Source organism: Seriola dumerili, unplaced genomic scaffold (assembly GCF_002260705.1).
Source record: "Seriola dumerili isolate Sdu_G_001 unplaced genomic scaffold, Sdu_1.0 BDQW01000219.1, whole genome shotgun sequence".
NCBI lineage: Eukaryota > Metazoa > Chordata > Actinopteri > Carangiformes > Carangidae > Seriola > Seriola dumerili.
The window spans coordinates 8,435,306-8,448,867 of NW_019174474.1; the positions used below are offsets into that span (position 1 = coordinate 8,435,306).

Consider the following 13,562-nt stretch of genomic DNA (forward strand, 5'->3'; position numbering starts at 1 on the left):
GACAGCCACCCTCAACTATGTTTGTTCAAGCCTGAACTGGTGAGATCAGCCAGTCATTCAGTTCTAATAAGAAATAAATACATTTTAAAAAAAATACATTGAAATTAATACACAAAAGATCCTGACACACTACCACTCAGAGATTTCACCTTACAGAAGTGAACACATTACCATAATTCTTGCTTAGTGCCAGTCATTATTCTTATAATTATTTCCAAACAAAGTGTATCAGGAAAAAAAATATAGCCATTGGTTATGAGGAGGAGGATGTAGAGGCTTTCAATGTTGATGAGATAGAGTGGAAGATACTACATACAAAATGCAGGACACTCCCAGTGCATATGTAAGAAAGTACCAGTATGCAAAGTGTGACTAATGTCATTAATGCTTTCTTAGAGAGTGGCCATTAACACAGCACTCACCTACCTAAACTCTGTCATTCAGGTTCAACAGGTTGCAACATGAATTATATTATAGAAAAATAAAACTCTATGTGTTGTGGGCCTTAACTCAGCAAGCCTAGCAAGGGAGAGTCACCTATTTTAAATTGCCATTTGGGTAACATTTCCGAGTTAGTATTCAAAACAGATCAGTTTTCACCTAAATGTTCTGTGGCTCATATTGGTTAGTATTCAAGCCAGCATTATTGAATTACTTTGGATCCAATGCTAGAAAATAATGTCATTGTATTTCCCTGTAGGCGGTGACGGCTGCTTTGCAGTGGAGAAGAACACAGGCCAGGTGGTGACCACGGGGCTGGTGCTGCAGAGGGACAGAGAATACTTGTTAAGTGTGGTGGCCCTTGACGGCCTGGGCAGCCGCAGTGCCCCTGCCATGCTCTCTGTGATGGCAGGAGCCAGAGCACCGCAATTCACCAATATTAGCTACGCCATCTCCATACCAGAGAACACACCTGAAGGACAGCCGTGAGTACTAACATCCGTCCACACATACATAAGCAGGGATGAATTAGGGCTGTGTGATACAGGTAACACATCAGGATAAATATACATATATGTATATATATATATATATATATATATATACAGTGCTGTGAAAAAGTATTTGCCCCCTTACAGATTTCTTTTGTTTTTGCGATATATGTCAGATCATCAAACAAATTTAATATCAGACAAAGATAACCTGAGTAAATACAAAAAGCAGTTTTTCAATGATGATTTCATTTATTAAGGGAAAAAAAGCTATCCAAATCAACCTGCCCCTATGTGAAAAGTACCCCCCCCTCTTCTTCTGTTATATATATGAATTAACTATGATTAACCACATTCTTTGGAAAGCTGAGTTCAATTTCACAAGCTCCACCCAGGCCTGATTACTGCCAGACCTGTAGAATCAAGAAATCACTTAAATAGAATCTGTCTGACAACATGAAGTAAGCAAAAAAGATCTCAAAAAGCAACACATCATGCCCCAAAGATCCAAAGAAATTCAAGAACAGATGAGAAACACAGTCATTGACATCTATCAGTCTAGAAAGGGTTACAAAGCCATTTCTAAGGCTTTGGGACTCCAGCAAACCATTGTGGGAGCCATTATCCACAAATGGAGAAAACATGGAACAGTGGTGAACCTTCCCAGGAGTGGCCGGCCTACCAAAATTACTACAAGAGCACATCGACAACTCATCCAGGAGGTCACAAAAGAACCCAAAACAACATCTAAAGCACTCCAGGCCTCACTTGCCTCAGTTAAGGTCAGTGTTCATGATTCAACAATAAGAAAGAGACTGGGCAAAAATGGCATCCATGGGAGAGTTCCAAGGCGAAAACCACTGCTGACCAAAAAGAACACAAAGGCCCGTCTCACATTTGACATAAAACATCTTGATGATCCCCAAGACTTTTGGGAAAATATTCTGTGGACTGACGAGACAAAAGTGGAACTTTTTGGAAGGTGTGTGTCCTGTTACATCTAGCGTAAAACTAACACAGTATTTCAGAAAAAGAACATCATACCTACAGTCAAACGTGGTGGTGGTGGCAGTGTGATGGTCTGGGGCTGCTTTGCTGCTTCAGGACCTGGACCTTAAACAGGCCGTTCATGCTCAAAAACCCTCCAGTGTGGCTGAATTAAAACAATTCTGCAAAGAAGAGTGGGCCAAAATTCCTCCACAGCGACGTGAAAGACTCATTGCCAGTTATCGCAAACGCTTGATTGCAGTTATTGCTGCCAAGGGTGGCACAACCAGTTATTAGGTTTAGGGGGTTACTTTTTCACATAGGGCCAGGTTGGTTTGGATAGCTTTTTTTACCTTTTAATAAATGAAATCATCATTGGAAAAACTGCATTTTGTATTTTCTCAGGTTATCTTTGTCTGATAATAAAACTTGTCTGATGATCTCAAACATGTAAGTGTGACAAAAAAGCAAAAACAAAAGAAATTTGTAAGGGGGCAAATACTTTTTCACAGCTGTGTGTGTGTGTGTGTGTGTGTGTAGCCTTTATTCAAATGTAGACTATTCCCTCGTGGCTATCAGCAAACGCTCTTTGCCAGATTCTTTATTGTTACCTCGATAGGTATAACTGCCTGACTACAGAATAACAATGCAGTCTAATGTAAAACAGTATTAAAAATGCAACAAGATTGCAAAACCGTTGTCAGTATACTCGTATATGTAAATTGCCAGAAAATAGAGTAAAAGCATGTGACAACAGGGAGAGTTTTACACTGTACAGCATAGTATAAGAATTAAAACTGACAAGCATGCATGTCTCTTCAAACACCACTCCTGTTATTACTTAATGCAGACAAACAGTTGTCTAAGGTGTCACTTTTCACATACTACCTGTTAAGACTTTATGAATAATCATTTTAGCACCAGCACACTCAAGCATCAGTTGACTTACCATCATCACACACCACCAAACTTTCCTAACCATGAAGACAAACATTGATATCTCCATACCAGTATTACATTATGACACAGAACTGACAAGTACTGATTGACTGTGTTTATAGCACATAGCCAATGGGCCATATGAAAATTGATTTCATTACAGTGCGGTGCTGATGTAGGAAAAGAGGATTTCGATTTCAATTTCACATGCGTGCAACTGAAATCGAACAGCAAAGACTGCTTCCCTTTTTTTTTTCTTTTTTCTTTTTTTTTTCAAAATCACTTTCTCTTTGTTCCGCAGTTTCCTGGTGGTGTTTGCCATTTCCTTCCAGAAGCAGCCAGTCAGCTACAGCCTGCTTATCAATCCCAGCAGCCTTTTCAGCATCCGACAGGAGACGGGGGAGATCAGTTTGACCAGGACGCTGGATTATGAGAGTGACCAGCGACGTTACCTTCTGATGGTGCGAGCCAGTGAGGAGCCCGGCAGCCTCAGCGCTGCCACGGAGGTTAGTTTAATTAGAGAGCGACACGGGCAGCGAACATGAGTCATGTAAGAATTCGAAGCACACAGGTCCACTAACCCCAAAGCTGAGGTGCACTGTGATGTTTTATTATTGCATCTGTCACACAAGCATTTACTCTTACTGTTCTGAATTACACTGAAATTTAAAAAACAAAAAAAAGGCTGTATTGCTGAGATTGGTTGTGTTGTGCTCTCCCTATGGGCTTTCACAAAGCTCTCAGACAGATCAGTTTTCACCTAAATGTTCTGTGGCTCATATCGGCTGACTGAGGGTGTATTAACAGCAATGATCTGATCTCCGCGCTGACCTATTGACATCACACCACTTGGCGATAACCACAAAGGAGAGGCAGCGAAGTTTGAGGCTGTCTACACGAATGGCATGGCTGAATGGTTTTGAAAGGTTAACAAGTGGACCGGGTGGCCCAAGTGATTTTTTTTTTTTTTTTTTTTTTCTGCGGTTTGTTTCACCCTTTTGTTTCTGTGTCTCAGTGAAGTGCTTTTTGTTAAAAGTGTGATCTGGAGATGAACTGTGTAAAATACAGAACACACTCTGAGGCACTTGGCAAAGAAACTCAAAATCCAAAAACTTGATTCACAAACGAATATTTCTAGATAAACTATTCATGAATTCAGTTTCATTTAAATTATTAATTTGAAGATTTTGTTGCCCAATTATCATGTCAGGCGCTCGCTTCCTACCACAGATTTAGTAGGCAAAAATCTCTTTCTGCTCAGCAGCATGTTGTGGAGTAGGAGATGGAGACTGGGAAAACCTATCCCAGCTATTTCAGGACTATTACTCAGCTGTCACTTCACACTTTACACACAGTGGTGACAGGGAGCTTGTAGGGCGGAGGGCGGCTAAGGGCCTTTGTCAAAAACACACAGTGAGGCACACACATGCTCAGAACATTTCTATTTTTGACTCAGGGAAATCATGAAGTGGAAGATAAAGGATGTGTTGAACTGGTAACTTGAGAAACTATGAATGCAATTTAGATTAAGTTTTGGGGTCAACTTCCTGTACAGACAATTTCATATGGTTGTCTCCTGGATTTGAGGGTTATTAAAGAGAGGCTAATTTTGTATTATTCTACTCTGATTCTCTCCTCTCCTCTTCTCTCCTCTCTTCTCCTCTCCTCCTCTTATCCCATCATGCTGGCGCTAATCAGGTTCAGGTGTTGATAACGGATGAGAATGATTGTGTCCCAGAGTTCCTCCAATCCATCTACAGTGTGGATGGAGTCCCTGAGACTGTAACTACGGCAACGTCCCTGCTGCAGGGTGAGACTCCTCTGATCCCATATTTCACACCCATCTGTTTCTTTTTGAAGTGGAGAGAGAAACTATCAAAAAACTCACTTTTCTACAAGAAAACAACAGATGTATTTTGGTTGAACGCCAAAGATTCAGTCAGTGTTTTGGCTTTTGGACCCACTATGCTTCCATTTTTACATAGTGAAAGAAACTACATCTTTCAGATCTGCGATCATAATCTCTATTATGCTAAATTAAACTAGCTGCAAAGACACTATATATTTGATTTATTGTGCGCTGTATGAATAATGGCATGTAAATTTATCTATTATGGCATGAGGTTACCTTGTAATTGTCAATTATGAGGTGTATGTATTGTCATCATGATTGCTTAAATTATAAAAATGAAGAAACATATTGTGCTGTGGGAGGTGTAGAAATTTACAGTATATCTGTTAATTAGATCCGGGTGCTTGTTCCATTATGGCTGATGTATACTATGTTCCTAAAAAAGATCACTGACACTTTTTTTCTCGTTTGCTGCTTGAAAAAAAAAAATTACACTTCTGATTGCATTCGTGAGCTTCAGGTGTTTAAAGATACAGTATTTCTGAGTTCCCTTTGCAATATTTAGCATCACCCTAAGATAGAAAAATACCTCAGCATGAGTTGTCCACAGTCTGTTATAGTTTACTCACTAATACCCTTGAAATCACAGATAATGCACATTGAATAAAAAAAACAAAACAAAAAAACAACAACCCATTATTCAGGAGTTCAGGCGTATTCTTTCTACATTTTACCTCATTCACTGTTGCAGTTTCTGTCAAATGCTCCTGTGCCTGTGGGACTTCTGTCCCCAATGGGCTACCATTGGTGATTCCTGGGAATCTCTGGCTGGGCAATTGTTTCAAGTGCATTCTGGCTGAGAAAAATGGAACAAATTTAATCTGAAAACATTCGAATACACAGCCCAGAGTGGTAGAAATTGTTGCCACAGCAGAGCCAGCGGCAGGAGAATATGGCACCCAATACAAACCAGCGCATCAAGGAAAAATAATAAAACAACCAGTACGGAAAGGAAAATCTCAGCAGAGGAGAGATCAAAGGTAGAGAGAAAGAGGACAGGGAGTCCTCTGAAAGATCTGTCAGTGGGAAAGTTAGATCTCTATGCCACAAATAGACTGAAGCTGATATACCTTGCAAATGTATGACTTTATAGTTCACCAGTTTCCTCAGATGAATGGCCAGAATGCTCCCAACAATTCAGAACTGGTGGGCTGCGCAGCTAACTAATGAAATGTCAAAGATCTGAGGCACGGAGGGAGTGAAATCCCCATTATCCCATCACCCCTGCTTTTACTGGGCAAAGACACAGATGAACAGGTTACAATGAGGCTATCACTTCAACTTTACCCACTGAGGTTGATGGTAAAAAACATATAAACTGTTAGCACTGGTGACAGTGAGGTTTAAGGGAAACTTACTCCTTCAATTCTTTAACATTTAACGAGTCAGTCACATACAGACTATACAAAGAGTGCATGGTAAATTGCCGGTCTTCAACTATATTACAAGACATTGAGATGGAAGGAGAACGAAGCATGGAGATACACAGGCTGCAAGTGCCGATGCTTGACACAGAGGAAATAAACACATCAAAAGAATATGCAATATGCAATATGCAAGTGTTATGAGCTAGAGGGGAACAGTGAGTATAAGTGAAATTCACCAAACAGCAAACTTAGACTTAAATTAGCTTTGCAACCAAGGGTGTTGATATCTTTGGCTGTAGTCTTAGAAAAAATCTCATCTCACATTCAAAACAAATCTATAGTTTTTCTGTGTGATTACCTCAGAATGAAATCATTTCCAAACAGTCTCTGCAGAAAATACAACTCGTTCATTTCACTGAGTCCTTTTGCTGTCTTTAAGCTCATTTTTGCAAATGATGGTAATCATTCTGGAGGGCTATAAGACTGCAGAGTGCAGTTTGTGTGCTAGTAATTGTAGCTGTCAGAGCTTATGATCTATTACATGTTTAGCAAGGCCATAAAGAGATAATGATCTACACAGATGTCAACATATTCATCAGCTGATGCCATCTCATCAGCTCTTTTCGATTAACTGTTAATTGATGGTCCTTGTGTGATGTCTTCCCTCCCGTCACAGTGTTAGCCACGGACTGTGACTCGGGGTTAAACGCTGAGCTCACCTATTACACCCTGAGCCCGGACTTCAGCATTTCACCCCATGGGACCGTTTTCCCCGCGGGCCGGCTGGACTATGAGAGGCCTAACCATCTGTATGAATTTGTGGTGATGGCAGTGGACAGCGGGGATGAGCCTCATTCTGGCACTGCCACGGTCCGTGTGAGGATGGCAAACGTCAATGACGAGGATCCTGAATTCTCGCAGCCCATGTGAGCAGCTTTATTACTTATACCTACAATATACCCACACAGTCTTGTTATAAACCCTGTAATTCTTCCATCATTTTCCCTGTTAATGCTGGGCATAATCATTTGCAGTTTATTTTGAGTCTATTTTTTTTTTTTTTTTACCTACACCAAACAAGAATTTCTTATTTTAATAATCTTACCTCCAAAATCAGGACCAAGATTTTAAGAGAAAGTTGTAATTGTTGTAGTTATTGACAATAATACCTGCTTATTGAGGAATCCAAACACAACAGATTATATATTGGAATACAGTGCAAGGCCAAGACACAAAAGTGAGTAGATCAATAAACTATTAGAAAAAGTATTCAGTGTTTGTGTGTGTCCTTGTGTGTTATGGAGTTTAAACAACACAATAAGTTTATTTGCAAGATGCCCAAGGTGCACTTATGAATATCTGAATTGTTACTGTAGGCCATATCATAAAAGCAAAAGTTTGAGCCTCAACCGTGGCGTGAGTTCAACTGCAAAGATCAAAGTTTGTCACCAAAATGACAAGTTTAAATAATGTTCCTCCTGCTGGCGCTGCCTCATCTCTGGTCCACCAGCTGATCACATTTCATTATATCGAAGCTTTGCTCTTTGAGCAGACAAGGTAGTTGCATCACAGATATATAAGTCGTTACATCACACATCACAGACCTGCTTTCCTGCAGGCTATTCATTGCAATAACATTTGATGCTGGGAGTCCCATTAATAGTGGCCAAGATGTGTCAACCCAGCAGTAGTAAAACCACTACCAGTAAGACAGACTCAATATATTTGATTTTACCGTGTTAATCACAGCCATCTGGCATCAAAACAATTTGTTACTCACTTCTCACACATTAACCACAAACAAAGTGTGACATTGTTACTTTCATAGCACATTCAGGGGGTTTGCTAAAAATGTCTCTTGTTGAATATTGGAGTAAAATCAAGGACTCACACAGCGTCACGCAGGGTTTATTTTTGGCCTTCTCTAAAGGTATGCAGTAAACTGACATACGGATGCAATCCAGTTTGTCCTCGACCGCCTTTTTGGCGAAGCTGTGTGAGTGGGTGGGCAGCAACTGTCACTGTGGCTCCACTGCATTTATTCCCCCAAACGAGTAAGAGGCTTGTCCTGTCAGTCATGTTTCAATGACCTTCAGAAAAGACTGTTGCAGACCTCTGTTGCTCGCTCTTGTTCCATTGTCAGGTGTCAGTCTCGGTGGGTGGCCAGACACAGACAAACAAACAGGTGGGCAGAGAGGTGGAGATGTAGGCAGACAAACATGTAACTGAGGAGAAAAACACACACTGAAGCATGGTTGCAGGGCAGGCAAGTAGAGAAAACCAAAAGATACGCAGTGAGTAGACAGGAGACAGCCAGTAAGAAATGCAGATAAACAGAGAAGCCTGTCGGCAGTCAGTCAAATACTCTTGCCAGACCAGTAAACAGATAGTTAGTTAGAAATGCAGGCATTTTGCCAGGAGGGGTGTGTTGGCCGCTTCATCATACAGTGGCTCACTGAGATGTAGATAAATGCCGTGAGGGCAGAGCAGGACGGTGTCCAAAAGACAGACATGTAGAGGAAGACTGATGCGTATTATGTCAGACTAATTGAAATACTCAGACATGTGATTGGACAGGTTAATATTTCCTGGCATGTCCTGTTAGTTCACATCTGAATGAGTTGTAGAGAGGCTAGAAGTGATTGTGAAGTGAGGGACGGACAGGCAGAGAGCCTATGGAAATGCAAATAGCTGGACTTGCAGGCCAAGCAAATAGACGGACAAGCGCACTCAGTCTGAGTATAACTTCGCAGTTCAGTGAGATGTAGGGAGATGCTTCAGGAAGCATAGCAGAGGGAGTGTATATGTCTCATCCCACAGAGCTGCGGAGAGGTGGCCTCTGAGCCGGGTGACAGATTACAGGTCACTCATGTTGCCACGGAGACTGTCGCGGCTGGCGGAGATGAATCACCCATCAGTGTTCTTCTGTAAACCATCAATCACCTCTAACTTCTCACTGCAGACACCGACCCCCACCTCCCACCCTCAGCCCCCTCCACCACAGACACACATACGTACGCACACGCATTAGAAGAGGATACAGCACAAAATCTCACAGGGGATGAGTTCTGCTGACGAATCAACTCAAACTCTGAGAACGCCGCCCCCTTTTATATCTAGCTCCTCTCTCTCTCTCTCTCTCTCTCTCTCACTCCCACATATCACTTTACCTGTCATTTCACTGCCAGCCTTCCTTTTTGTCACCTGCTCCTCTCCCCTTTCTCGCCTTTTGCACTTTTTTTCCATTTCTCTTCATCTCCGCTTCCTCCAAGTCACGTAGTTCATCTCCACCCCATTGTGCTTTGTACCACAGTGGTATATCAGTCTCCTGTGTCTCGATGGGCATCTCGCTGCCCAGCACCACAGAGCAAGCAAATCACTGTTGACATTTTAAAAGGCACTGGATCAAATGGCCCACAGTGGGCTGGGTATGTGGAAGCACCATTTGTTCAATGACTTCAACATCCCAGTCGACATTATCATTTGTCTCTGGTCTTGCCAGCTAAGAGGACAGGTTAAATCATAGTGACAAGCAAAAGCCACAACCATAAGTCTAATAAGCCGGCTGATGCTTTGAACAGTGTAAATGATTCATATCTGCTGTCTGTGTGTGTTTCTATCATTGACTTGTCACTTCCGTGTGTGTGTATTCTCATTTCCCTGCACTTGTTCAACTTGAGCTCCTCTTTGCAGATATCGAACGTTTGTTTCCGAGGACGCGGGCCCCAACACCCTCGTCGCCACTGTTCTGGCCAAAGACCCAGATGGTGATGGTATAATCTACTCCATAACAGCAGGCAATGAGGAAGGAAACTTTGTCATTGACAGCCAGAAAGGTGATACTTCTTAATTCTCCAGCCAGGCTTCACATTTGCACCTCTCACTCTAATTGACAGGCTTTCCGTCAAATCACACATTAAATTTTCTCTAATACATTCCCGCCACACTGGTGTGGAATGAACGCCCTCTACTTTCAAAGTCAATGTGGAAAGATATTGAAAGCTGATATTAAAAGCTGTAACTTCAATATGAGTGCCGCCTTTTCTATTATTGGAGTCATAAATATAAACGATGACATTATTTAGGAAATTTCCACACTTGGCTTTTCTTTTTCCAGATACAGAGAGGAATGTTCCCCATGTTTCTGTGCTTTCTACCATTGGTGACTGCGCAGTTTATCTTTTTTATTTACCCTTTGATCCGAAACCAGTGGCAATCGCTGTGACATTTGTCACCCAACCCTTTCAATTCAATTTCACAACAACTGCTCTATCATAGCTCACAATCTTCAGGCTGCGCTCCGCCAGCTCCTCTTTCTTTTGTGTCGTCTTTCTATATTCCTTTCTACCCTTTCTGTGTATCCTCAGAGCAAGGAAATGCTAAGGCCGACGTCCTCTGGGTGCAGGGAAACCACTATACAGCTTCCCTCTTACTGTATGTACGATGAGTGCTGTCTCATTGAATAGCTGCTAGATGTCGCATTTGTAAACAAGGTTGACATTTAAGCTGGAAGAATTACCATGTACATCCCACAGTTCACTTATTTTAATGTAGTGGTGCAGCGCTGTCAATGTCACGCATTGTCATTAGGAGCTGGGACCCTTCTCTGCTCTGTGGGCAGCCGGGCTCATAAGTAAATTGGGAGAAGGGAAAGTCAGGCACCCGCATCTTCGTGTATCAGCGTGCTATGCTGTCTTTAATCAAGAACATTGAAAGAGATGAATAGAAACACAACGCGAGAATAAAAAGCCTCCCCATGCTCTCACTTCAATGAGTTTCCCCCACATCACAGGCTGCTTGCTCGTCCTGCAACCTCTGATGTTTTTGTATTACTGTTGACGAGAAAGATGTTGACTCAGATGGTGCATCCTTTTATCCCACCTTTTATCTTGACTGTTACATGAAAGCAGACAAAGGTGGGAGAGAGGAACAGCTAATAGGCATCTGCTGAGCCTGGTTAACTTCTAACCCGAGTCACTTACTACTTTATGTTTCCGCTCAAGTGCTTGAGCTGGATGGGCATCTTTAGAGGAGAGCATGCAATTATTAGATTAGAAAATGCGACAAGATCACAACTGTGAAATGGGTTTTCGGATTTAGTCTGCATATCACATTCTTACCTTTCTGTGGACTTCGGAGGTGAATTTCCGCCACTCGCTACCTCACTCCAGTTTTCTAGAACAACAGCAAGATGTGTGCCTTTTTCTACTGCGTTTTTATCGATAGCACATCCTTCACCATGCAAGGCCACAGCCGCAACAACATCCTGTTTAATGACTAATGGAACGGTTGTACTTGCTCTGTTAGGACAAACTATGTTTTATAATGTGTAGTTTAATACGCCTGTGGTCTTTGTAGGGCTGATTCGTCTCCGCTCCACTCCCCTGCCCAAGCTTCAAGGGCTGGAGTATGTCCTTAATGTGACGGCCACAGATGACAATGCATCAGGCGGGCCTCACCCTCTCTCCTCCACTGCCCGGGTCATCGTTGGGGTTGATGATGTCAACAACAACAAACCTGTATTTGAGGAGGTGAGGATCTTTTTTTTTTTTTAAGGAGAAGTCATTCTACTCAGCCCGGGTCTTTTTCTCATAAGTGTGTAAATTTTTTAGCGACAGTAGCTCATCCCGGGGACTACTTTCCTGAAATGATATATATTGTTTTGCTGGAGTCGCTGTGTTTTGACAGTTGAATAAAAACCAAAATTAATTTTCAGTCTGTTTTTAAAGAAATTAAGAGAAGATTGATACCACTCTAATGTCTGCTAACTCGGCTTAGCATAAGGACTGGAAACAGGGGGAACAGCAAGCCTATCCAAAGGCAACAATATCTGTACTGTTTTGTTGCAAAGACCAGTTGCAAAGCAACTGACAGATTTTCTTACCTTTGGACAGAGCTGGGCTCGCTGTTTCCTAATGTTTTCAGTTGTTCACCTCATTGCAAAGAACGTGCTCTCATCTGCCTGTCTGTCTCATCCACTCAGAGCTCTTCAGCTACTCCTCTGTCTATCACTCCTTCCTCCATCTCCTCATCCCACTCACCAACTCTATTTTTTTTAGCCCTGGCGTTCTCATTTCCCTGGCCTCCGTCTCTCTCCGCTCTGTTTTCCCATGAGTTCTGATTAGCCTGCACAACCCACTCTATCTTTAGGCGCTCCATTGGGATTTCAATTAATTTATGAAAAAAAGTGCAATATCATCACAATATACTATACCTGTTTAATTAACTTCCTTCTTAATTAGGAATGACTTGAACTTCGGTAGAAGACATACTCGTGCAGAGACGAAGCTCCTGAGGTGGGCAGGAAAGTCTTGGCAACTTGACTTGTTTAAATATCAACTTATGCCTTAGAACCGTCTAGGCTAGCATCATATTATGTCGTTTTTGATGAAGAGCTACCTACAGGCCATACCGTCTTTGCCATCACATCCCATGAACCCTTGCATTTTTCTTCTTTCTATCGCTTGCTCACATCCTTTGATCCATCTCCCTCCCTCTGTTTCACTTGCACTCCTCCTTGCCTATTGTTTTTCTTTTTCATGGCCATTCTGTTGAAAGAGTAGCTAGCATTTATATCTGATTATAAAAAAAGGCAGACTCCAGAGAGCAGCTCTTTATCTGGGGCATATGTTCATTAGAGGGAATGGATTGAATTCTTGGCTAAGATGAAGCTGTTCACTGCTGGCTCTTAAAAAAAAAAAAAAAAAAAAAAAATCAGCTCATGCGTTTTCATTTCCATAGATGCTACAGCTACTTTATCTATAACTTCTATATTTTGTTTTGTGCACAGTACCTGTTATGTGCGTAGTGGCCTTCTATTTAATGAGTCTATTTTCTTTGATCCCTGTGTTCTCGTTAATGTAACATATTCTGACAATATATTTTCATATATGAGAATTGTTTCTTGTATTTGTGTGCCTCTACCCCCCCCACCCCCCTCCCTCTCTCCATCTCAGTGCCAGCAATATCGTGAGCAGGCTTCAGTGCTGGAGAACCAGCCAACGGGGACTTTTGTGTTGCGAGTGCATGCTGTGGATGCAGATGAGGGAGCAAATGGAAAAGTCAAATATGGCTTAATGCACAGAGACAGCGCTATGCCTGCCTTCAGAATTCATCCAGACACAGGTAGAGCAGTTGCGGGTTGTCTGGGCTAAAATAGGCCTCAATTAGACATAGAGCACAGAGATTACTCTAGAGAGACAGTGCTGCATTTTAATGGTAATTGACATCTCCAGTGGTCATAGCAGTTGAACCTTGATCCGAGAGCAGAGGAAACGTTCTCATACTTCTTTTTTTCTCTCTTTAAGAGTCAAATACAAGTATCTATCCATCAGTCATCATTTCCTTTGATCTGGTGTAGCTTGGCGTGAAACTTCAGTCTATAAAAATGGCTCTACATAATGAAGAGAAGGGCAAAAAGAGAAG

At 41.9% G+C, this 13,562-nt stretch overlaps 1 protein-coding gene across 1 annotated transcript in view; it reads left to right on the plus strand.

Moving 5' to 3' along the window:
* Window positions 1-13,562, plus strand: part of LOC111228656 (neural-cadherin-like) — an 80,799-nt gene that overhangs the window by 27,726 nt on the left and 39,511 nt on the right. Inside the window, exons 3-9 of the mRNA XM_022754651.1 lie at window positions 701-926; window positions 3,160-3,364; window positions 4,557-4,668; window positions 6,814-7,063; window positions 9,831-9,973; window positions 11,496-11,668; window positions 13,094-13,262. Coding sequence (XP_022610372.1) covers window positions 701-926; window positions 3,160-3,364; window positions 4,557-4,668; window positions 6,814-7,063; window positions 9,831-9,973; window positions 11,496-11,668; window positions 13,094-13,262 — 1,278 coding nt within the window. The remainder of the gene's footprint in view (window positions 1-700; window positions 927-3,159; window positions 3,365-4,556; window positions 4,669-6,813; window positions 7,064-9,830; window positions 9,974-11,495; window positions 11,669-13,093; window positions 13,263-13,562) is intronic.